Source organism: Trichogramma pretiosum, unplaced genomic scaffold (genome assembly GCF_000599845.2).
Source record: "Trichogramma pretiosum strain Unisexual culture from Peru unplaced genomic scaffold, Tpre_2.0 scaffold12, whole genome shotgun sequence".
Taxonomy (NCBI): Eukaryota; Metazoa; Arthropoda; class Insecta; order Hymenoptera; family Trichogrammatidae; genus Trichogramma; species Trichogramma pretiosum.
Genome location: NW_019641690.1, coordinates 2,071,065 through 2,094,644, shown reverse-complemented (window position 1 = coordinate 2,094,644; position 23,580 = coordinate 2,071,065). Strand labels below are relative to the sequence as shown.

At 41.2% G+C, this 23,580-nt stretch overlaps 2 protein-coding genes across 2 annotated transcripts in view; one reads left to right on the top strand and one right to left on the bottom strand.

The window, feature by feature from the left end:
- Positions 1-19,974, bottom strand: part of LOC106655313 — a 190,647-nt gene extending 170,673 nt beyond the window's left edge. Inside the window, exon 1 of the mRNA XM_014375639.2 lies at positions 18,433-19,974. The gene's annotated coding sequence lies outside the window, so the exon portion shown is untranslated. The remainder of the gene's footprint in view (positions 1-18,432) is intronic.
- LOC106655374 (zinc finger protein 658B-like) lies at positions 1,333-3,920 on the top strand. Its single transcript, XM_023461864.1, has one exon. It carries the CDS (start codon positions 1,445-1,447, stop codon positions 3,239-3,241), a length of 1,797 nt encoding a protein of 598 aa, XP_023317632.1. The 5' UTR covers positions 1,333-1,444; the 3' UTR covers positions 3,242-3,920.
- Positions 19,975-23,580: the final 3,606 nt, after the last annotated feature.

The following is a 23,580-nucleotide window of genomic DNA, read 5'->3' as shown; positions in this document are numbered from 1 at the left end:
GTGTGGGTATACGTATCGACTCATGCATAATATATAATAATAAATACGAGTAAGCTCGCGCGCGCGCGTGCGCGAAAGGGCTTTGGTATTCTGTGCGCGCCGCGGCGGTCCCGAGATATTTTTTATGTGTCGCGCTCGGGCGCGCACGCCTACGCGAGAGGTGACCGAAACTATAACTGCAGTTCGAACGAGCTGCGTACGACGACTTGAAAAGTTACGATCTTAGATATATTTATGTACACGCCAAAAACGATCGCGCGAAACCGACGATAAAATTTAACGCGTCGATCGCTGCACGAGTTTGCCTAAATTTTTCACTAGGCGTGAAAGTCTCGCGCCCTCGTGCGTGAGTATACAGTTGGGTGCTACGCGAAGAGGATCGTAAATCGAATATATATGTGTATGCGCGCATGCATTGCACAAGGCGAGGCACCGTATACTCGACGATAGGACGATAGGTATAATAATGCACACTGCTGTGCGCGAGAGTGTATATATATGAGTGGGCGCGTCGATGAGTATAGAGGAGATCGAGACATCGCCGCCGCATGCGAGAGGACTTTTACATGCTAGACCACGTCTCGTGCCACACAGAGTTACGAAGATGCTGTGTATACACTGTGTTGCGCGGCATGCCGCGCGTGCAGTTTATTGATAAGAAAAGGGGATAAAAATAATAAATTGATCCAGGGCTCGAACGTGATAATATGCCACACGCGACGTGCGGGGAAAAAAATCCGATAGAAATAGTCGATTCTGCGAATGCGAGTGAAAAGTGTATCATGATTTTATTTTGTTACAAATATTCAAAAACTGGTGTCGCAAGCATAACGCATTTAGATTGATTACATTAGTAATCATCGATAGTTCATTGAAAGTTTGAGCAAGAAAATATAAAAAAATTAATGAATTTAATTGTTAAATTGTTAAAACATATTTACTTAGATTGTAAAAAAAGGAAGTCGTACAGTATGAAGAGAGAAAGGAAATACACCCTTCGCGTTCGTTATAACCGAGATTACAACTGAAAGTCTAGAGAAAACTACAACTCGATATTAATTGAGCTGCAACCAAACACTCTTAGATATTCCTACTAATGTTAAAAAATATTTTATAACCAAGTTCGTGTATTCATATGGGGTTTAATTTATTTTTCTGTAGCAAAGACATAATGTGGTATTAATATTATGTACACAATAGCTGTTAGCAGACGACACAATTTTCAATTCAATAGATTCTGATTTCCAATATAAACAAACACAGACACTTCTAACAAACGAAAACATGAATAGGATATTTTGAAATCAGTTAAGAAAATTCAGTTGTGAGATGTTCATTTCAAATATTATAACCTTTTAACAGGACAGTCACGAAATTTTTTCAAATATCCAGTTGTTGAGGAAGTTGTAAAATATTTTTTAATTGAAATTGAAGAACAGCAATAATGGATAAGCTCAAAGAAAATCATTCTTCTTGCGACTTGCGACCAGAAACATTAAAAAGAAAAGATGATTTGGATGCACAAATAAAATTAGATCACCAGGGAAGAAAAAATTATTCAAGCAATGTGTGCAAAAAGACCTTTGCGAGAGTGTTAGATGTAACATATTTTGAAAAAAATGTTTATAAGGGAAAAAAGGACTACGTATGTGTCGTGTGTCAAGGAATATTTCCTTCTTGGAACAATTTAGCGAGACACTATAAAATTGTTCACGAAGAGCAAAAGTACTACGGTTGTGATGTGTGCCAAAAAGCGTTTGCAAGTTTGGGCCATTTGAAGGAACACCAAAGATCAGTTCACGAAGGATATAACAAATACGAATGCGACGTGTGTAAAAAAACGTTTGCACGGAAGAGTCATATGAAACGACACTACAAAACAATTCACGAAGGACGAAAAGACTATGTATGCGACGTTTGTCAAAAAGAATTTTCTAATTGGAGCTATTTGAAGAAACACCAAAAAACAGTTCACGAAAAACGAAGAGACTACGAATGCGAAGTGTGTCAAAGAGCGTTTTCACGTGTGGACAATTTGAAGGTACACCAAAGATCAGTTCACGAAGGATATAACAAATACGAATGCGACGTGTGTAAAAAAACGTTTGCACGGAAGAGTCATATGAAACGACACTACAAAACAATTCACGAAGGACGAAAAGACTATGTATGCGACGTTTGTCAAAAAGAATTTTCTAATTGGAGCTATTTGAAGAAACACCAAAAAACAGTTCACGAAGGGCGAAGAGACTACGAATGTGATGTGTGTCAACAAAAATTTAAACAACAGGGCCACGTGAAGCAACACAAAAAAACTGTTCATGAAGGGCGAAAAGACTTCGAATGTGATGTGTGTCAAAAAAAGTTTGCAACCAATCCGAAATTAAGAGTTCATCGCAAATCTGTTCACGAAGGGAGAAGAGACTACGTTTGCGATGTGTGTCAAAAATCATTTTCTGAGCGAAGCTATTTGAAGAAACACCAACAAATAGTTCACGAAGGACGAAAAGACTATGTATGCAATGTGTGTCAAAAAGCATTTTCTGATCGAAGCTATTTGAAGAAACACCAACAAATAGTTCACGAAGGACGAAAAAACTATGTCTGCGAGGTGTGTCAAAAAACGTTTTCATCAAATCAGGACTTAAAAATTCATCGCAAAACTGTTCACGAAGGACGAAGAGACTACGAATGTGAAGTGTGTCAAAAAAATTTTAAACAACAGGGCCACGTGAAGCAACACAAAGAAGCTGTTCACGAAGGACGTAAAGACTACGTGTGTGACGTGTGCCAAAAAGTGTATACTACAAAACAGATCTTACAATTTCATCTGAGAACTATTCATGAAGGGAGAAGAGACTACGTTTGTGACGTGTGTCAAAAAAAGTTTACTACAAAACAGAACGTAACAGTTCATCTCAATACTTTTCATGAAGGAGGAAAAGACTACGAATGTGATGTGTGTAAAAAAAATTTTACACAGCGGAACCATATGAAGCAACACAAAAAAATAGTTCATGAAGGGCGAAAAGACTACGAATGCAAGGAGTGCCAGAAAAGGTTCACTACGAATAAGTCTCTGTCAATTCATCAAAAAAAAATCCACGGAAGCCAAGAAGCGTTTGGAGCCAATCATCATTCGACAGATCATTGCGAAATGGTTCACGAAGGACGAAAAGACTATGAGTGCAACGCGAGTCAGAGAGTATTTTCAGAGCAGGATATTGTGAAGGAAGACTAAAAAATAGTTTACGAAGAACAAATCGAAAATATTTGTAACGTTCGTCCAGAAGTATGTACAACAGAACACAACTTGACCAACCACAGCATAACTGATCACGACGAACAAAGATACTTCGAAAAACAAAATGTATTTCGAAAGAAATTTTATAAAAACCAAAAGGGTTATGTCAGTGATGGTTGCAAAAAAGCAACAAGTCTTAATTTGAAGCCTGAGTTGTGTGATTGTGCGAATTGTCAAAAGTCATTTATATAGAGACAAAGTTTGATCTCTCACACAGTGTTAGGCAGTCACTCAATATTAGAGAGAATTCAAGTTTTTAATGTAACAAACATTTTATTTGATGATGCAATTATTGTATTGTATTAACAATAATTAACTTTGCCAAGTTTAAGTATTATTTAAAAAATGACGAGTTCGTTATTATGTAAATATTGATTTTGGTCTGTAATTGACTACATAAAATTCATCATGTAAATATAAAAACTGTGGCGCAGGATGGACGTGTGTAGGCCAAGTCAAAGTTTTAACGCACTAATGCGCGGTAGTACACCAGAAAATGTGTAAACTTGCCTCACGCAACTAAAATTCATGTATAAATGTATTGTAATGTCTAGAAAAAATAGAATTGCATATTATCAATAGGTATATAAATACAAGTGTGGAAATGTATCTACAGCCCGTAACATACAGCTTGTATATTATTTTCTTATAACCCAACGTACACGTGTCTCAAGCTATTTGGCGCTTATTTTAACAATGAGTAGATACTTCACTATGCACATTTCTGCGCACGCTCTGAATAACCATCAATCTTCATTTCATCGAAAATCTCATAGAACATCTGATCGCGCGTCAAATTTTCAAATATAACACTACACGCGTCGAAAAGCACGCCCAAATGAAAAGCATCATTTCGCAAAACTTCACCGCTGGGTAAAAAAAGTTTTCTTCCCGTATTATCGATATAATGATTTACCTTTTGGCACGTGCGAGGGGCAGCAAATATTGCATCATGAAAAATCGAATCTCACGCGCCGCGCGTGCGTCCGTACGCCGCACACGCCACGGCTGTTATAGTACGTAGCCGGGCACATCGGCTCGAGAGCAAAAGAGCAGGGTTATATCGTTAATAAGGCGTATATGCGTGCCGGTGTGTGTATGTGTATGTGTGAGTACGCGCAACGCGTCGTCGATAAAAGCCATTACGCGAACGCATAAAAGTCCTCCGTATATAATACCTATATACGGGGAGGTATATAGAGGGCTATACGGGTGAGTGAGCAAGAGAGAATAGAGAGAGAGAGAGAGAGAGAAGGGTTAAATTTTTTTTCATTTTCTCTTCTCGTACTCGATACTTATGAGAGAGGCTAGAAGAGCCTATATATAATAATATGCGGCTTTTGATGGCGCGCGCCGTCGCCGCCACCGCCGTGTATATGCGCACGAAAGGATTTTTTTTGCCGTAATAAGAAGAGGAAAGTATCGATAAGCTATATCATTGGGTGGCCGATTAAAGCATTGGTTTTACGGATTTCGCAAAGAAGGAAATTTGCTTTTTTTACGATTATACAATGTGTGCGCGCGCGTGTGTATAGGTATACGAGGCGCCGGTTTACGGCGCATAAATACGACTCGCTTGCATATAAGCGCACGGGCGCGCGGAAAGTCAAGTTATTTTTCTTATACTTCTCGCTGTATATGTGGCTTATCATGGATTTTCAATAATTATCCTCCGACGCTGCGCACGCGTGGACGCGCGCACGCGACGATGAAGGGATTACGCGCGGCAAAAAGAATCACCGGGATTAAATATTTTTATTATTTTATATGGCGCAATTTCGTATTATTATTTATCATTAAATATATCCGGTTACTTATGGACCGTGGAAAGGCACATCCCATTAATGTGATGGTTCGAACATAACAAGTACATCAACAGTCATTGCAACAAGTTTTCTCTCTCTCTCTTTCTCTTTTGACGGCAGATCCTCTTCCGACTATATATCCACGTGTATCGCCCGCGTATCGTGTTTCGCGCAAAGTGCAGGAATGATGCATTATATCCACGCGTACGTATACACACGCGCGAATGTGTTTTTTTCGACAAATCGAGTTAAACGTCGAGCTCTGCGGCATCACACGGCATCGGTAATTGTACATAATTCCGCCGTATGTAATTTTCGACGAGATTATGACGATTTTTAACAAGAAATTTTCCAGTGTGCGAAAAAAAGAAAGGAAAAAAAATAGGCAAAATATAGCCGTTTTTTATCAGTTTTATTTTCTCTTTTACCCAGTACGATAGCATTTACATTTTCAATTTATATATATGATAAATTTTAATTAAGATTCAATACAAGGAATTTCCCTACTCCCCGAGGCCGTTGAATATTTACATATAATTAATAGATTATATACGCAAGCTTCTCTTCATTCTTTGCAAACGTTCCTTCAAATTTATCACTCTACATAAATATTCCTCGTTTTTTTTCACGTATGCACATATATTTTTCAACTAATGAGGCTGTAATGCACGTTGAATAATTTAATGTAGGATTACACTTGAAGCGGAGCAGAGCTGATTCTCCGGCTTTTCATTAAAAAAAAGAAAAAAAAACAGAAAATTCATTCTTTGTTGTCCAATCACAATGTATTGATGTACGCAATTCAATACAATTTTATTTTCTTGATAATCTGTTTATTAATTAAATTAATGGTAAAAATGATTTTTTTATTGCGAGAAGTTTCAGTATCATACACAGAAAAAGTGGCAGGTAAATAAAATAAAGTATCTCAAAACAAGTTCATTAATGAAACATTTAAGCACCGAAAAATTAGATTTATGTTGAATTTATTTTCTGCGCCCATTGAACGAAAAAATCTTTGGCGTGTGTGGAAGAAGATAATTCAGCTAGTTGTACATTTTGTAATTTATACGGCCATACATATACTTTGCGTTCCACAGAACTTTAAATTAGTACACTTTATTTCAATTATATGTAAATGCTCGCGTGCCCCGATACTATGTATGAAAAAATTCGTCCTTTTAGTCATACATAATAGGTGTGTATAAGCATGATTTTAATAAATTTCAAAGTGGATTTCAACATTTCTGAAGAACTCACGCACGCATTAGCAACAACGAGCCGATACGAGATTTCTCTCTCCAGATAGCAAAACAAAGATACGGAAATGTCAAATACGTTACGTGGATTAACCGAAAATTATTGGTCGAATTTCTCACGTGAAAAAAACGGTATACATACAAAAAATTCTTATATACCAGCGTAAGAGTAAATAACGAGCGAAATAAATAACAGAAATACTCTGTAAAATGTTTGCGCATCGCCGCGCCGACTACGAGACGAGCAATGCGATTCAACAGGTTCTGAATAGAAAATCATCATCTAGCTCGGTCAGCAAATTTGCGTTAAATTATTGCCACGGTGCTTGCAATTAATAAGGAGGGCTGTTTTCTCGCTTTAAGATCGTCGTAAATAAAAAGGAGCGACGATCGAGGAATCATTTACGCTGCATAAAGTCGCGCAAATGAATTCGAGTAATAAAATAGTAATACACCTAAAGTTAGTACGAGCGTGTCGCGATTGAAAAATTTGATTATACACGAGCAGTAGTAGTTTTTCACGAATGAATAGAGGCGTAATTGGAAAGTTTTCGCGGAAGACATTCATTTTCGTGAGGACATTAATCATCCTCGCAATCGATAATTTATTACAAAAATTTTTATTAAATAAATCATCCACCTGGTATACACTGTTTTCAGTTGCTTTCGTGTCCCGACTCCATATCCAAACAATAATTATTATTTCTACAGAGCTCGGCTTTCATAATCCACGCGTGTATGCACTTAGCCGCGCGCAATACAATAGCTCCAGAGTGCATCTTTATTCTCATCCTCCCTTTCTCTGTCTCTTTCTCTCTAAGTCGAATGCACGAGGCGTGACATGTATTAAAAAAGTCCTTCGTCATTTATAATGGTCACTCACGACAAGGAGCAGCTACGACGGCGTCGGTGGCGGCAGCGGCGCAGGTACATGAATATAAGCCACCGCATCATGAATCGTGCGCCGTGTTCGCGAAAGCCCTTAGAACTATTATACTGTATGACGTTTGTAATACCGGCTCGAGCTCGCTGGCTGCACTGCGCAGCGTATAAGACACGACGCGCCGTACTATGTATGCAGGTATATACACGTATATACGCAAGTCAAAGTCTCGGTGCTCTCCACCGAGAGAGAGAGAGAGAGAAAATAATGATCCTTCATCTCGGGGCCGATATTTTCATATGTGTGTATGCTCGCGTCCGTCGTTATACGCTACGTGCAGCATCGCCAAACAGTTGGAATTTCAAAATGTGCTTCATCTCATTTCCTTGTGTAACTCTCCTCTATATACAGGTATATATAATATACAAGTTATTGTGTTGAAACAACGCAAAGCTTTTGAATTTATCTGCGCGCCACACTTCGACCTTTTAGAGACGGCGCGCGCGGAAACGAACGATATACGATAGGAGGATGATTTGAAACATTTTTTTCGTAATGCCTCTCGGAGATAATGGCATACAAAGTGGACGAAGTAATATATGACACCTGAATGGTGACCCCCGAGAGCAGTTCTATATTATAATAAACGTGTATGTATACGGCGTTGGGACCTTGTCTCGAGAGTATGGGTCATTGAAATTGTCAGCTTGTTAAAGTTATCGCGTCTCGGAAACACACACACACACACACATGGAGTGAAATTGGATTTGAATAAATTTTTTATTCAATCGATGATTCTCGCGAAACTTCGGTGAGCAATAATGTTGAAAATTAATGTGATTTTGTAATGCGAATATTTTTTTCCTTCTTTCCTTCTTTTCTCGTCATATTATCGCGGCGAAAAATCGCAATCGTGAAAAGAACAACAACAGCAACAATTTCAACATTATCTCTTATCCTATCAATTTTTTTACGTCTCGGATTCCAGGAAAAATGCACAGATCTATTCAATTCCAAGAGGCACAAAACAAAGTATCACATCGTTGAAAAGAGCGCGCGAGTGTTTTATCATGCATCGAAGACTTGTTATAATAAAGAGATGAAAAGACATCGTTATTTCTTCAATGAGATCATGTAGGCGGGTTAGGGCGGATAGAGAAATTGACGTTTTCACTTATAAGGCGGATTAAATTCCCAGTGACAGGCCGGCGAGAGAAAAGAAAAGAGCCGTGATTTCACATGAGCATTAGCATCTCTAATGATGCGTCGGGCCCATTGTACCGAGTGAGTCTCTCAACACGCTTACAAGTACTCAAAGTCCCGATAAACGGCTCATTAAGACAAGAAAAAATGTTGTACACTTCCTTTCATCAAAAGAAGTCGTGAGAGACACGGACACGCGCGAGCGAAGGGATTAAATTCACATTGACATGTAATCGGATTTCAGATTTTGGAAATCAAATCGAGAGTGTGTGTGTATTGTATCGGTAGCCAAACATATGTCCAAAGGACCAACTTACACGAGTGTGCAGAGAAAATCAAGAGAAAAACCGCGGGCATGCTCTGTTTACATGCAGTCTGCAGGAAAACACAACTCTTTTTTCTTTCTCGTGTACCGTCTGTGCATACGTATATATAAAGAAAATATATATATCCGCGCGCAGCAGACAGTAGGTGTTTCTTTTGCTCGCGCGCTTCTCTTCTTCATTTCGTGATCTCTCTTTTAGTCATTCGTTTGCGCTCTGATCCCTGTCTTGAGGCGATCTTTTTCCTTCTATTTACTCAGCTTGCCGCCAAGAGAAAAGAGAGTAAGAGAGAGAGAGACAGAAAAAGATCGAACGAATCGTTTTTTCCTCTTTTTATCTATAAAACCGTACATATACACACAGAGACGAGGTCGGCAGTGTACCGCAAAAAAGGTAAGGGCGATTCTCTATATACTATCTCTTCTTTCTTTTACCGAGCATTATGTGTCTGTTGGTCCTTTTTTCCCTGGCGAGGCTCATGCCCACACGTACTTTTGACTTCCATACGCAGACGCTTGTACACACACGCGTGCATCTATATATAAATGTCAACTGCACATACGCTTTTTGTTTGCATTTAAATTTGGCTCTCAAAGTTTAGTTATCGAGTGTACACACACAAGACTCCGTACGACAGACAAGAGAGAGAGAAAGAGAGAGCTTAAACCATCGAACGTTTACTCAGACTGAGTAAATTACATTATCGAAGTATTGGCGAAGTTGGCCCTTTAGCAAGAAAAAAATAAAATAAAATCACAAACTTCTTAGCTGTATAATTTCGCCGAGAGCAAAGAGAAATTTTCTATATTATTTTCAACTGTAGCCCGAGGTGAAAAAGGGCACTCGGTAAAAGTATATACGAATGCTCAATATTTACTGCAGAAATTATGGAAATAAAGGAGAAAGATGAAAAAAGCAGAGAATAGAGAAAGAAAAAAAAATTGGTGAAGTACGACGTTAGGGATTATCTCGCCATCGCCTATTGATTACAGAGACTGATTTTTCCACATGATTACTGGAGGTCCTTCGAGAGTTCCATCATTTTCTCATTCCATCGTCGCTGTCTAACATCGCGTCGGTGACATTAATTTGTTTTGACGACAACATTTCATGAAGGTCGAAGTGTTCAAAAATATTAAGTAAATAAGATGTCTAAAATTACGCTTGCATACGTTAAAAAAATTTCTTGAATCTAATAGACCTAATAAACGAAAAATAAAATTGAATAAATTTCTACAAGTCCCAAAATCTTCGCTGGCGCTCCAATGACTAATCGAGAATTTTTCGCTTAAGCAAATTAAAGTGCGCCATGACAACGGGGCCGCGCGACGCCGTGCACTGTATATACCGTAGACTATAGCATCATTAACAACACTTCCTAACGTGAGCATATGCGCGCGCGAGCCTGTGTTTCTCCTGTGCCTTTCCGAAACTCGTTCACCCTCTCTCGCTCGCTCTCTCTCTCTCTCTCTCTCTCTCTGTCTGCGGTGGCAGATAATCGCACTTGATAAAGAGTCACCACCACCAACGTAGTCGTATAGCCGTACAGCTTTAGCCTTAGTCCTATAGTCGTCGTCGCCGTCGCGGAAACATGCCCGCACGCGCGCGCTGAAAACGAGCTCGCGGCGGTGGTGTATAGCCAAACGGACATATGATATATACAAACGCAAAGCGAAAGGAAGAGAGAGACGGAGAGAAAGAGAGTATACGAGGTATGCACACACACACACAGAAACACACACATACAATCACTTTTACTGCAGAATGGAACCCTAGAGAGATATCTGATGGCAAAAAGTTCCTTATTTTTTTTCTCTCTCTTTTTTTCAGTATTGGATTTTGCTGGCGCAGCTACTGCGCGCGAGAGATGCCATTGTTTGCTAAACGTGACGATAGGCTAATTGGTTCGTTGAAAAATTTATCAAAGATCAAGACTTTTAAAAAGAAATAAAAAATAACCCGTGTATATACGTATACGGGGCTGTTAGCGACACGACAATAGAAAGAGCTCCGATATATATAACACATACATACAAGAGAGCGAGAGGGAGAGGAAATAATATAATAAAAGATTGTGCAGTTAAAAGCGAGTAGTACAGCGAGAGCCGAGAAGTAACTTTTCACGGAATTGATAAAAGTCATTGAATAATAGCCCGATAAAACGCGGACATAGGCGTAATTCGCGCGAAATACAGTGGGATATAATATCGAGTGTACATAAGAAAAAGAGAAAAAGAATCTAACTGGGGTAAGATAATCAAAGTAGAGTGGGCATTATATACGATATTTCTTTTCTTTTCGTCCTTCGATTCGCAAGACAGACGCGTTATTCGAGGTTTGCGCGCGAGAGCCAAGAAGATATAAAACCGGAATCACAAACGAAGTTAAAAGTATAAGCTTTGCACGCGCGATCGTGACAAAAGAAAAGAATCGATGCCTTGCGCGAAGAGAGAGAGAGAGGCCAGCTTTGCAGCAAAAGTGTAGCCAACAAAGCTTGGGATATTATTTAATTTATCTATATTGGCACGTTGTATTTCCTCGTTTTATGCCTTATTTATTTAAAAAATTATAGTAAACCGAGTAAAAAATATCCCCTTTACGAGAAATGAAATATCATCTCTCTCTCTTCTGTGCACTTTTAATATCACTAACCCAACTGTAGTTGGCCGTTCGGAAGTTTTCGATAACGCTTTTGGCGCGCGCGCAGGATTATAACCCGCTAATTAATTCTTTCAATTTCCAGCAAAACTTTCTCTTATCATCCAGTCTGTGTCTGTGTGTGTGTGTGGCGCTGCGCTCGTAGTACTACAAACCGCTTATCGTTGCCTAAAACTCGAAACAACATTTCAAAGAGCACACGGGGCGAGCAGCAGCAGCGGCGCGAGAGAGAATCGTAATCAATAAAGGCGAAAAATTTCCTCTCTCCTCGAGCATTAACGTATATAAACTTCCTCGGAATAATTGAAACGAGAGCGCGTGGGTCTCGTTATAATCCCTTTGGTATGAAGAATATAAGAGAGGAAAAAATGGAACGCAGGAAACGTCGTAAAGTCTACTTCGCTCTGACAAGTCTTGAAGACGACGACGACTATACGACGAGAAGGAGAAAAGAACTTGAGATAGTTGGTAGCGGCAATCTCGGCCAATAAACTCTTCATCCGTCGGTATAAAAATCCACCGATCACCCCATAAAAGTAGCCGGACGGGCAAAACATTCGTCGTATAGTCGTCGTCGTCGTCGTCTTCGTAGCGAGTATAGTCGTAAAAGAAGTCTGCGAAATTCGCGTGTTCTCTCTCTCTCTCTCGCAGTTTTTTTTTCTGCGCGCACTGGATGGATGGATGGATGAATACACATCCCTTCATGCGTTATTTCCTGGAGCAGTAGCAGTGGTATAAGCAGCAGCAGAAGCAGCGAGCGAACAGCGGCTCATTTTTTTACGATGAGAGTGTGTAAGAGTGATCATCATAAAGTCCGACAAGCCGCGAAAAATGGGAAAACTTTTCTATTACAACGGCTTGTTTTTTTCTCTTTCTCTCTCTCCCAAAAACTTTCGAGGTATGCACGCAGACCTCTTCCTGGCAGGAGCTAGCTCCTACGCGGCTGCTGGTAATACTGCCCGCGCGTATTTTTATTTTTCCCAAAAAAAAAAATATACCAATTCTCGACGTGCATATACCCACATTTTTTGGCGAATATCTCCAACAAACTAGTATACCAAGTTGCACTGTTGCATGTCTCTGTGGCAGCAGCAGCAGCGGCATGTGATATATATAAAATAGAGGGAGACGAAAAAATGTGCGCTCGATTGACGCGCGCCAAGCGAGGTCTCTATGTATCGTGCACGGCTCTCTCTCTCTCTCGCAATCGAGCGCTTGTGCTGCGCGCGCGAACAGCTGAGAAACCATATGGGCGAAGCCCGACAAAATACCTATTCTATAGCAGCAATTTAGGGTATGTGCAGTGTTGTGCTGCCTCTCTCGTCTGTCTCTATGTATACACGTGTGCATAGGTTGCAGCTAACGCGCGAGCAGCAGACAAAGGCCATTCTATATACCTGCACTGTGCACTGTGTGAGTGCAGCAGCAACACGTATACACCCCGAGAGTCTAGACACGCAAAAATGACGAAAATTTTCTACATCAGCGAACTAATGAGCCGAACACGAGTCATAAATCTCGCGCCATCGAGATAATCCTCACCCACTTAACTTATCAGGGGCAATAAATAATTTTCTCCCAGCTGAGAAATTCTTTCTCTCTTTTTTTTGCACCTGCCTGCAGTGCGCGCGGTGTGTATGTGTGTGCTATATACGTACGAACCGTCAAGTGCATTAACCTCAGCCATGCATATACAATTTTTCCCTGCTGCACACAAGCGCGTATACACATACTAATGAAAAAAAAAGAGGAAAAGAGAGAGAGAGAGAGAGAGAGAAAAAAAATCCGCCCATATACATTATTCTGCTTGCTGCTCGTCTCTAAAACCTGCTCACGCTGCGCTCGGGCGTACTACTACTACTATATATATCCCTATACATATCCATCACTTGTGCACATACATAGCTAACATAGCTACTACGGCACTCTACAACTACTAATACTACTACTACTACCGCATAGATATATAATACTCCACGCCCTCGACGCATAAGAAAAAAAAATGGTGAAAAATAAAAACCATAAGCTTTTAGCTCATTAAAATCGACACCCATGGCAAATTGCATCTATATACCATAACACAAGGCGATACGCGACTGTAATACGTTCGCGCGCACCCGCGTCTCGTTTCAGAATCTATACCACGCGGCGACGACGACGACGACCTGGTGTGCCTCTCTCGCTGCTGCACCACTGCACGCAGTCTTTGTTCGAGCCCATACCACTTCAGCAGCAGCGAACGATATCAGACTGCCGTAGTTGTAGTAGTAGCTAGTAGGTAGTAGTAGTAGTAGTTGCAGTTGCAGCGAGAAGGTGTACATACAGAGTATTGTACGCGCCGCGCAGCCCGTTGTTTCAGATCCTTATCTCGCGCGCAACTTATACGTATATAGACCTGCACCGCTTCGAGCGCCAAGGTTCTCTCTCTCTCTCTCTCCAGTCCCTTATGTGCAGCAGCTCATACAGTATCAGTCGTTGTGTACTTACAATATACACCAAACAGCAGCAGCAGCAGCACAAGTCCAAGTTGCAGTGGTATATATAGAGTTTACAGTGGGTGTACTACTAAGTGCTCCTACTACTGCTGCTCTGGATACGAGCTTGAGGCGCGAGGAAAAAAATCATTTGTACTACATATTGCCGGGGCTTACACATACGATTACGCCTCGAGTTTTCAACGACGTGCCAGCTTTTGTTTTCAATATAACGCGGCGCATTGACAGCTGATTTCTTACCCGAGATATATTACACCGAGAGGCATACACGGTCTACGAGAAGTCCGTGGAATTATGGAAAAATTTATACAATTGTAGCTGAGGATATTACAAAATAAAGCGTATAACTGGCAGCGCGAGAAATTGATATAGCCAAGAGAGCCGGTTAAATGAATTATAGCTTCATTCGAGGGAATAATGCACCAGCGTATATGAGCAGTCTGCAGCAAAAAAATAATAATACGATCTTGCGCTCACGATCATATTAAAACGCGCAGAAGTTTCGTTTTCAAGGAAAATTTCTCACGGCGTATTAAAATAATTCATGATACGGTCTAATGCAGAGAGAGAGATGGAGATGAAGAGCCCCACTACTACTACTCGCGTGCATAGTTAAAATCGCAAAAATGTATTATAGTCAAAGTCGACGGGGGTTTATACAGAGATACGGCCCCCCCATTAAGAAAATTACTTTCCAATTGGATCAATCTTTGCAAAATAATAGTGATAGATGCTTTTACGGAGAAAACGCAGTGCCGATATAAATGAGAATTCACGACATCCCTTTTTTTCTCCCATTCTAATTTTAATATCAAAATAATAACTCGAGGCCTTACTGTGTCCGAGCGAATTTGCGCAGGTAAATATATGCAGACACACATACGCGCGTAGTTCTCCCTTTCTCTCTCTCTCTTTCTCTTCTACATGTGCCTCGGTACTTATCTCGCATAATAATTATTTTTATCTTTAATCTCGAACTCGGTGCAGTATCTGCCGCGTGTATATATTATTATAGTTTTGACTTTTACCGGCTAAAATTTTGAACAATCGTTTATTTCGTAATATAACCCCGGCGATCTCCACACAGGTTATCGTGTATGCGCGAAACGTCGGATTATTAAAAACGATGAAAAACACCGGCCGTTTTTATTATTCACCCGCGCGCGCGCAAAGACGACGACGGTTTGGGGAATGTATAATTTTATTACCGACGAAAAGTGAATGCACACACTATTATAATATATTACAAAGTACGCAACAGATACTCGACCTTATAGTTCGATCGAGCGCCGTGCGATCGTATACACATTGTTTCCTACAAAGTCTCGGCTTATATAATTGTGATATTAAACAGGCGTGTGCGCTTCTACAAATGTATCTGCATATGCAGAGAAAACAGCTGGATGAGAGTGTATTGATGGGCTCATAATTTAACGCGTGAACTATATACCAGGCGTGTACAGACAACCAAGCTCTCAAATGTGTAATAGAGAATATAATATCATATATAATATGCATATATTAATAATTATAATGGTGAGAAAAACTACCCAAGAGTATGCGAGAGTGAAACTTTAGTTTAGAAGGAAAACAGAAAAATATTTTATTTTGCAACATTAATAGACGGGATTTTGTGGATATATATTCAATCGTTATTATATTACAAATAATGAAAAAAAATTTATTTGTCTCACTCACTAAATGCTAAACCTTTAGGAGTTAGTTATCAACAATTTTAGTACATGCAAATTTTTGTAAACGATATATCGGGCGTACAGGCAGCTGAGCTCTCAAATGTGTTCAACTAAATCATATATAAGCATGTATTATTAATTATAATGGACGAGAAAACTGACGAAGAGTATAGGCGAGAGTGAAATTTAAGTTAAGAAGGAAACTCGTTGAACACTAAAATATGAATGGGTCGTGTGTGCGAGCGAAAAACGAGCGCGACTACCAAGAATCGTAGCAACAGCAGCAGCAGCAACAGCGTCTCGCATTCGTACGTGGAACCATATAGGAGAAGAGTTACAATAACAGGTCGACGGCAGTCGCACTATATATACACACACATTATAAACTGCCTGAATACTAACTCACAGACAGCCCTCGAATATATACATATAATACGAGTGTTCTCGCGCCATACAGTGGCTAATAATAAGTACTCTAATGTGTATACACAATAAACGTTATCGAGGAAAAAAATCCTGATTATTTATGCGTCATTTTCATTAAAACGATAAGTGGAAAGATCAACGCTCTCTGAAGGAGAGACGAGTAGAGAGATTTATGCGCATCGCGCGCACGCATGACAAGATAAAATCGTACTTGAGAATCTTGCTCTCCGCGAACGAGTGTTTGTGTGTGTACACATATATTTGCTTTCCTCAAAAGAGCGTAATAACGACGAGTGCTCGCGGACGAGCTCGTATGAATACGAAAATGCACTCGATTCGAATTTGAATTTCGCCTCACGCGCGCGTATCGCGAATATAGAAAATGGCCATAAATATTTTATTAGCACGCGCCTGATATGAGGAAGTATGCGTGTGAGCTGCCTATATAAGGGCAGTATAACGCATAAATATACTTCGCAATAAATCATAATGTTTTACGATGAAGAAACAAAATTTGGTTCCTCTTACTGATTTATTTTTTTTACAATCAAACGCGCTGGCGCTTGGGATATGTGTGTTTTTGAAATAATGATGTCAAAAAAACCAATGCCCCCATCGCTGATCATCGAGTTATAACTTTATAGTTGGTAAAAAAAGTGACTGGGTTGGATTTTTTTCCTTCAACTACAAAATCCCACTGTCTTGTTTCGAACGCGAGCATCTCTTGGATATACTCGGCGTGCACGACGACGACGACGACGACGACGACCAAAAGGTCTTTCGGCCGACGATGTGCATAGCATCGTGTCTCGGGCGTTCATTCCTCAGAGCATTCATATATACGAACACAGAGAGCAGAGCACGCGAGAGAGTCCAAAACAAAAAGTGCCGACGTCACAGAAGAATTACAGCGCATTTTTTCGAAATAAAAAAAGAAGGAGCAGAAGGTAGCAGTCGAGGCTCCGGTCATGGCTCTCTCTCTCTCTCTTTCGCTTTTTTTCTATATTTATTCTTCTGTTTTTTATTTGCGCGCTCACTCGCTGACTTACACATAGCACATCGCATATAATATCGACGGAAAAATTGTTGTTGATTTATCGCGAAGATTATATTCAATTAGACGCTTGCGTAACTGCAAAAGCAGCAGCAGATATTCGAGAGTCAACGTCGTTTGTTCACTCGCTCGGGAGCGCGCGCGCCAAGCGGTAGACGTCATTGATATACATTATATTAATACACACTTACACACGAGCGCGTGCGAGCACACGTCGATCCAGGCATCACCGCGAGTTTGTAATTACACACGATGAGCGTGTGATATTCGTATTGTTTCTACATATGCCCAACAGTAAAACTCACACATACACACATACTAATGGACGCAAGCACAGATGAATCCTTCAGATTTTTTTTCATGTACGCTCCATCACGTTTAACACGACAGATCACAAACTCGCTTCAATGACAATCGAGGTATTACTCGAAGTGTTTGACATGTGTCGAACGGCGTGATGAATTTAACGCTCGTATAGGCCTCGAAACGTCGAGATATACAACAACGCGAAAAAAAAACATTTCGCCATCGTGTCAAGTGTAAAATTTGCATCTCTTTATTGTGTACGTATGTGTGTGGCGCGTTTTGACTCGACTTACAACAAAGCTGCGCCAGCGAGCGTACGCGTAATTTTCCAACTTTGTACACGGCATTCAAACGACGATTTACGCGAAAAGGCATTTGAATAAATTTCTACGAAAAGCTACGCGCGCAGCAGTTATATGCATGCGCAGACTACGTACCATATACAAATACATGCACATTCTGTGCGGTGCGCTGCAGCACGCACGCGTCGAGTCGTCTATCAAACTCGTATTATAATAAACTAACGCAGTTCTCCCCTTTTTAGAGAGATTTTTCTCTGGGCTGCGCTCCGAGTTGGTGTTGGTGTTATGTAGCGGTGTGCGTGGGTATGCGGCTATGCCTCGCGCGCGCACAGACAGAGCAGCACAGAGGCATATATTAGAGATTAGCATCGCGGAGAAAAGCGACGTCCAGATATATATGTTGTTACGCTTATAAATATCGCGTATGTATACGTACAGACACACACACACACATACATCATTTAAGCAAAATGGATGGCGTGTGTGCAGCAGCACTCGCCGTGTATACACATACGCGCGTTAGCGCGTCAAGTATTATAGTGGTGTATAACGACGAAAGGAGAAAAAAGAAAGAGAATCCCGACGCTTTTTAATCGCGCGTATCGATCTTTCCGATACTTGTCACCTCCGTATATAATACACGTGAAATAGCGATACACACGGAGTCACACACAACGAGTTATGCATAGGAGACAAGAAGAGAAAAGAAGGAAAACTCACCTGCTCGATTGTAAACTCGGTGCGTCGAGACACAGAGAGATACGACGACGACGACGACTTCAAGGGCACACGCACGCACAGATTATGCACAGTTTAACGGCTGTGCACGGTGCAGCGCACACTTTCGAACGTTCCTCGTTGCAGCCGCCGATCTGTATATGCGTTATATATGCAACAGCAGCAGCGGCGAACCGGCGATATGTGCACGCGGGCTCGCGCGTGTTGTATGCGTGTTGTATGCGTGTGATGGGATGGGGCTGCTCTGCTCCGCTCTCTCTCTCTCACACCGCTAACGATGCTGCCTCGTGCGCTGCTCTCCTCTCTTCTGACTCGCTTTTATTTATACACATATATACGTAGGTGTATATTTGCACTTGCACGAGCACACAGAGACACATACACACACACGCGGAACACAGAGCACTAAAAAGCAAACATGCGACGTGCAGCTCGCGAAATTCACACCTTTTTTTTTATTTCGCTGTTGTACTCGCTCTCTCTCTCTCTTTCTTTCTCTCTATCTCTCTCTTACTCTGTCACAAGATCATATCACTTGAACAAAACAAGAGAAAAAAAACTAACGGTAGGATATGTGGGGGGAAAGAATTTAAAAACCAAGGATCACAGAATCACTGATAAAACGGGCTTGCTATACACAATAATGATAGCACAGCAACACACAAAAAACTTCACACGGATCCGCGGCGCGGAGGGAAAAAACAAAACCACCCGGAGAACTCTTCATTCACTTCGTTACGTTATATATGTATTTATATATCGTACAATACACACGTAAACTTCCTTGTATTTTGTGTAACACAAACTTTTCGTGCAAAAATACTTTGACGCAGAAAGAGAGCCGTGTGCTAGCGCGCGAGCTGTGCTCTCGCTCTCCTCGTCCTTTTTATAAGTGTATCATAAAAGGACGCAGTAAAAAAGAAGCAGCGGCAACGGCACAGTACAGTCAGCAGCAGCAGCAACGCACCTGTCAAAGCGAGCCACTTCTTCGTTCTTCTTTTTTTATTTCGCTCTCTTTCTTTCTTCGCTGTGTATATATATGTGTGTGTATATATACACTACTCGTCTTCCTCTCCTTTACTCAATCAATGTGTGTGCATTATCCTTTGGCACGTAACGCGAGCATCTTTTTTTCTCGCGCCAACGAGAAATACGTACAGATATACAATGGATGGAACCAAATGTCGTTCTGTTTGGTTATACGTGTAATAAGTAGCGATTAACGCACACACGAAACTCGCGTTAACGTTCGAAAAAGCGTAGAAACGCGTTTTAAGCGCCTACAGAAACTCAACAACAACACACCCGAATAAAACAACGTATTTTTCTAGCGTTCGAAATTCAAATGCATAAAAGCGTTAACCGGCGAGTTGTCGTGCACTCATAAAAACATAAATATGCCGCGGACACATTGAAACGACATCGGCACCGGCATCAACGCGCGTTCGAAACTCCCTAATAGACACGACTCCGTATAGAAAAAACAAATCTTGACGTTTGTTGCGTGTACGAAAGTGTGTAACGTTATATACGTATACACCCTATCTCTCGCCGTGCGAACGGTACACGAAACACTGAGTAGTCGCTCGTCTCGCTGCTCGCTGTGAAGCCGCCGGCTTTCGCCGCCGCTGCCGCTTCTGGCGGCTCGCGCGCGCTGCATGTGTCAGTGACCGTGTACGTGTGTGTCTGTGTGCAGTGTATATATACAAACCGGCGCGCACACACACACGCGAGTATAGGTAAAACGCGGAGTGCTGGCTGCCGGCGCGCTACGGAACGAGGGGCTGTGTGTGTTGCTATACACACAGACACTGTGCAAGGAGAAGTGGGGAGGGGATTTCGCTAAACTCGCATCGCCGCATGCGAATGCCGTGCGCGCAATACGTTCAACGGTCGTGCGTCGAACAGAGACGGATGCAGGGATTTGAGGGGAAATGGATTTTACGCGTGTAAGTCAGTGTGTGTGCGTGAGCAGTGATGGTGGTGGAGGAGAGCCGGTCGCGCGGACCGTCCCGAGACCTGCCGTTTTCCTGACGCTTATGGGGTGCAGACAGATAGCGAACGATTCTTATATTACCTTTTTTTGCTCGTGTTAAACGTTATATTGTATTGAGTTTATACTCGCGGCTGACGATTAGTTGTTATAAACGATGATCATCTTTTCGAAAATATTGGAACACTCGACGAACGGTAGCAGCTAACGACTTGCGGTCTCACACAATTTCAAGAGCCATGATTCTGCAACATTTGTATTTTTCGGGAATGCCAAGGAAACTCCCAACGTTGAGGTAAGTTTTTGGGCTTCCTAACGTACAATAGTGTTATAGAAATTTAATTGGTTGTCGCGCGATTATGATGTAAAACAAAAGAGCTCGTCATTGTTAACTTTCAAAATTAATCGAACCTCTCGAAGGTCTAGTTCGTAATAAGGACGTTACTCTTTCTCGCCACGTTCCAAATCGAACGTGTTTGAGTGCGAAGCTCGCGAACGTTCATTGCAACGGAAAATTCGAACATAATTTGACCATTTCCAATTCTTCTACCCTCGATACATGACGGTCACGCGGCACTTATACTCACACATACGCAATACACACAGGTGAAAACAGACAATGCACAGCAGCGGTGGCAGTGGTGGCTGCCGGTCTGCCCTTATGTTATATTCGAAGCAACTCGGTGAAATCCGTGAGCGTTCGGCCTCTCGTCTTGTATAGTATCCTCGCGCCTTTTTACAATGTGCAACACGCACGCGATACACATAACCACGCGGAGCACTCATCGACCCTTGTACATATGGAAAAAAGAAAGGAACGCGTGACTGCCTTATAACATCCTATCGAACTGTTCATACATGATCGCCGTACACATCTGCCGCTCTGCTTCTTCGAGGACGATATATATAATGTACCTCCCTAATAATTTGTACACTTATACAGGTATTGTAGCCAAGCAATAATGCACTCGGTCTGCTGTGTGTCTCTTTGTCGCGCTTACTACCGAGAACACTGATTGTGCGTTCGAATCGCTGCGCGGAATTCCAAAGGTTTGAATGCGCAAGATACAAAAGCGACACTTGACGAGCGACACTTTGCTGTTTATTATCGTACGAATTTTCATTCGAAAAAGTGTACGTTCGATGCGTCTATACATAAATATATATGTACTCGGCAACGCAATTTTTTGAGAAATGACGCCCCAGCCGGCGTACTGCCTCGAGCCGATCGATAAGAGAGAAAGAGAGAAAGAAAAGAAGAAGAGCAGAAAAAATATTATACACCACTCGAATCTGCATCGGCGCGGGGCATTATAATACATTATCTTGATTAATTGGCAGCCCGAGCCGTATTACATATTACGGAACGTCGGAGCGAGAGAGTTCGGCGCAACCGTATATATATAGTCGTACACCACTCTGCCACACAGTCGCGCGGATGTAATTTTGCAAAATGATTGACATTGATAAGGTAATTTCGATACATATCGCGATACACCTCAAAGAGCTCATATACAGCGGTATCTATAGCCAACAGGCGTAAGTGAGTAATTTTTTTTGCAATTCAAATCAGTGTTGTTTTTTCCCTTAAGTGGATAATTTTTCTTAACTCTTTCTCTCTCTTACTCTATCTCACTCCTCAGAGAGAGAGAGCAAGAGGGGCATATAATAAAAACGTCTTGTACTCGTTCTGGGGTATTAATAATGTTGTCATAATTGTTGCACGAGGCACACACTGCACGAGTTATGTACCCGCGAGTATATAACGCAGCTTTATAAACATGTAAATACGCGCGCGCGAGTTTCCACAATCGTTCTCTCGTTAAAAAAAAAAAAAAGAACGAAGAAGAAAAAAAAATTAACAAGCCATCAATTATAACGAAAATTCCGGTATTATACGCAACAGCTAACGCGACTATTTTCATGCATACATACGTATAATATATACAAAGTCGCGCATAGTTTGTTATTATTTTTACCTGCTAAATGCCCCCGCGTGTGCTGTATTAAAGCTGCGCAGTGCAGTGTATATATAATGCGACAACAAGCTCTGGAAAACATTATATGCCCTTCTTAAAAACCCTCGCGCGCGCGCCACGATATGTATGTATGTATGTATAATAATGCCGCGGTATTAACCTGGGCCCCCGAGGCTGCTGCTGCTGCTGCAGATCGAGCGAGAGATGTGTATCGCTCTCTGTCTCGCTCTCTCTCTCTCTCTTACTCCTCGAGGCCTCCGAGTAATAATTATAATAAATGAAAAAGAGAAGATGAAGAACGAGAGGAATAAAAAAGATGTAATAATTAATATTTTCCTATACAAGGCGAAAACTACTACTCCCTCACTCGCGTGTACATGCATGTATATTATGAGCGCCAAACGGAATGCAAATAAACATTTATATATACAGGGAACGTAATCCCGCGGCTCTTGTAACGATCTATCTTTCGACGAGGAGGAGGAAAAAAAATATAAATATTATACACGAATTTATATATCTCGACCGAATTATCTATGCCACAGCTCTCTGCTGCAGGCCACCCGTCATGACTTTTCTCTCTCTCTCTCTCTCTTCCCCCTAATCCTCGGGGCAACTGTGTCCTCTGCGTTATATATACATGCATAAATGCACCGAGTACACTCGTCCTCTATATACCGCTATATAGGCTCGAGCATTCAACCAACATTCAGGATTATTTATGCAATACACGCATGTGTGTTGGCTGCCGCGTCGTTCACATATACCGTATACAGTAGTGTACAGAAGCGGCAGAGCTTTTCATAACTATGCGGTACACAAGTTTTTAATGGCCACCACGACGTGCGCGCGTGCATGACCGCCCATGCCCATGTGTGTGTGTGGATATTGCTTCGCTATACGGTGCAAATTTTTTAATTTTTTTCACTTTTTCAAAACCGAACGTCGTAACGCCTCTTTTTCTTTTTTTTATACCGAGCGAATGCGCACCCGCGCATGTGTTGTGTATGTTGCGCCTATTAATCGTGCGAGGCACGTAAAATGCATTTTTTTCTCTTTATATTTGATTGCCATACAAATATGTATATCCACGCGATCGTACATTGATTTTTTTATTCGCGTTCGACGCATTAATTGAGAAAAATTTATGGAAAAAAT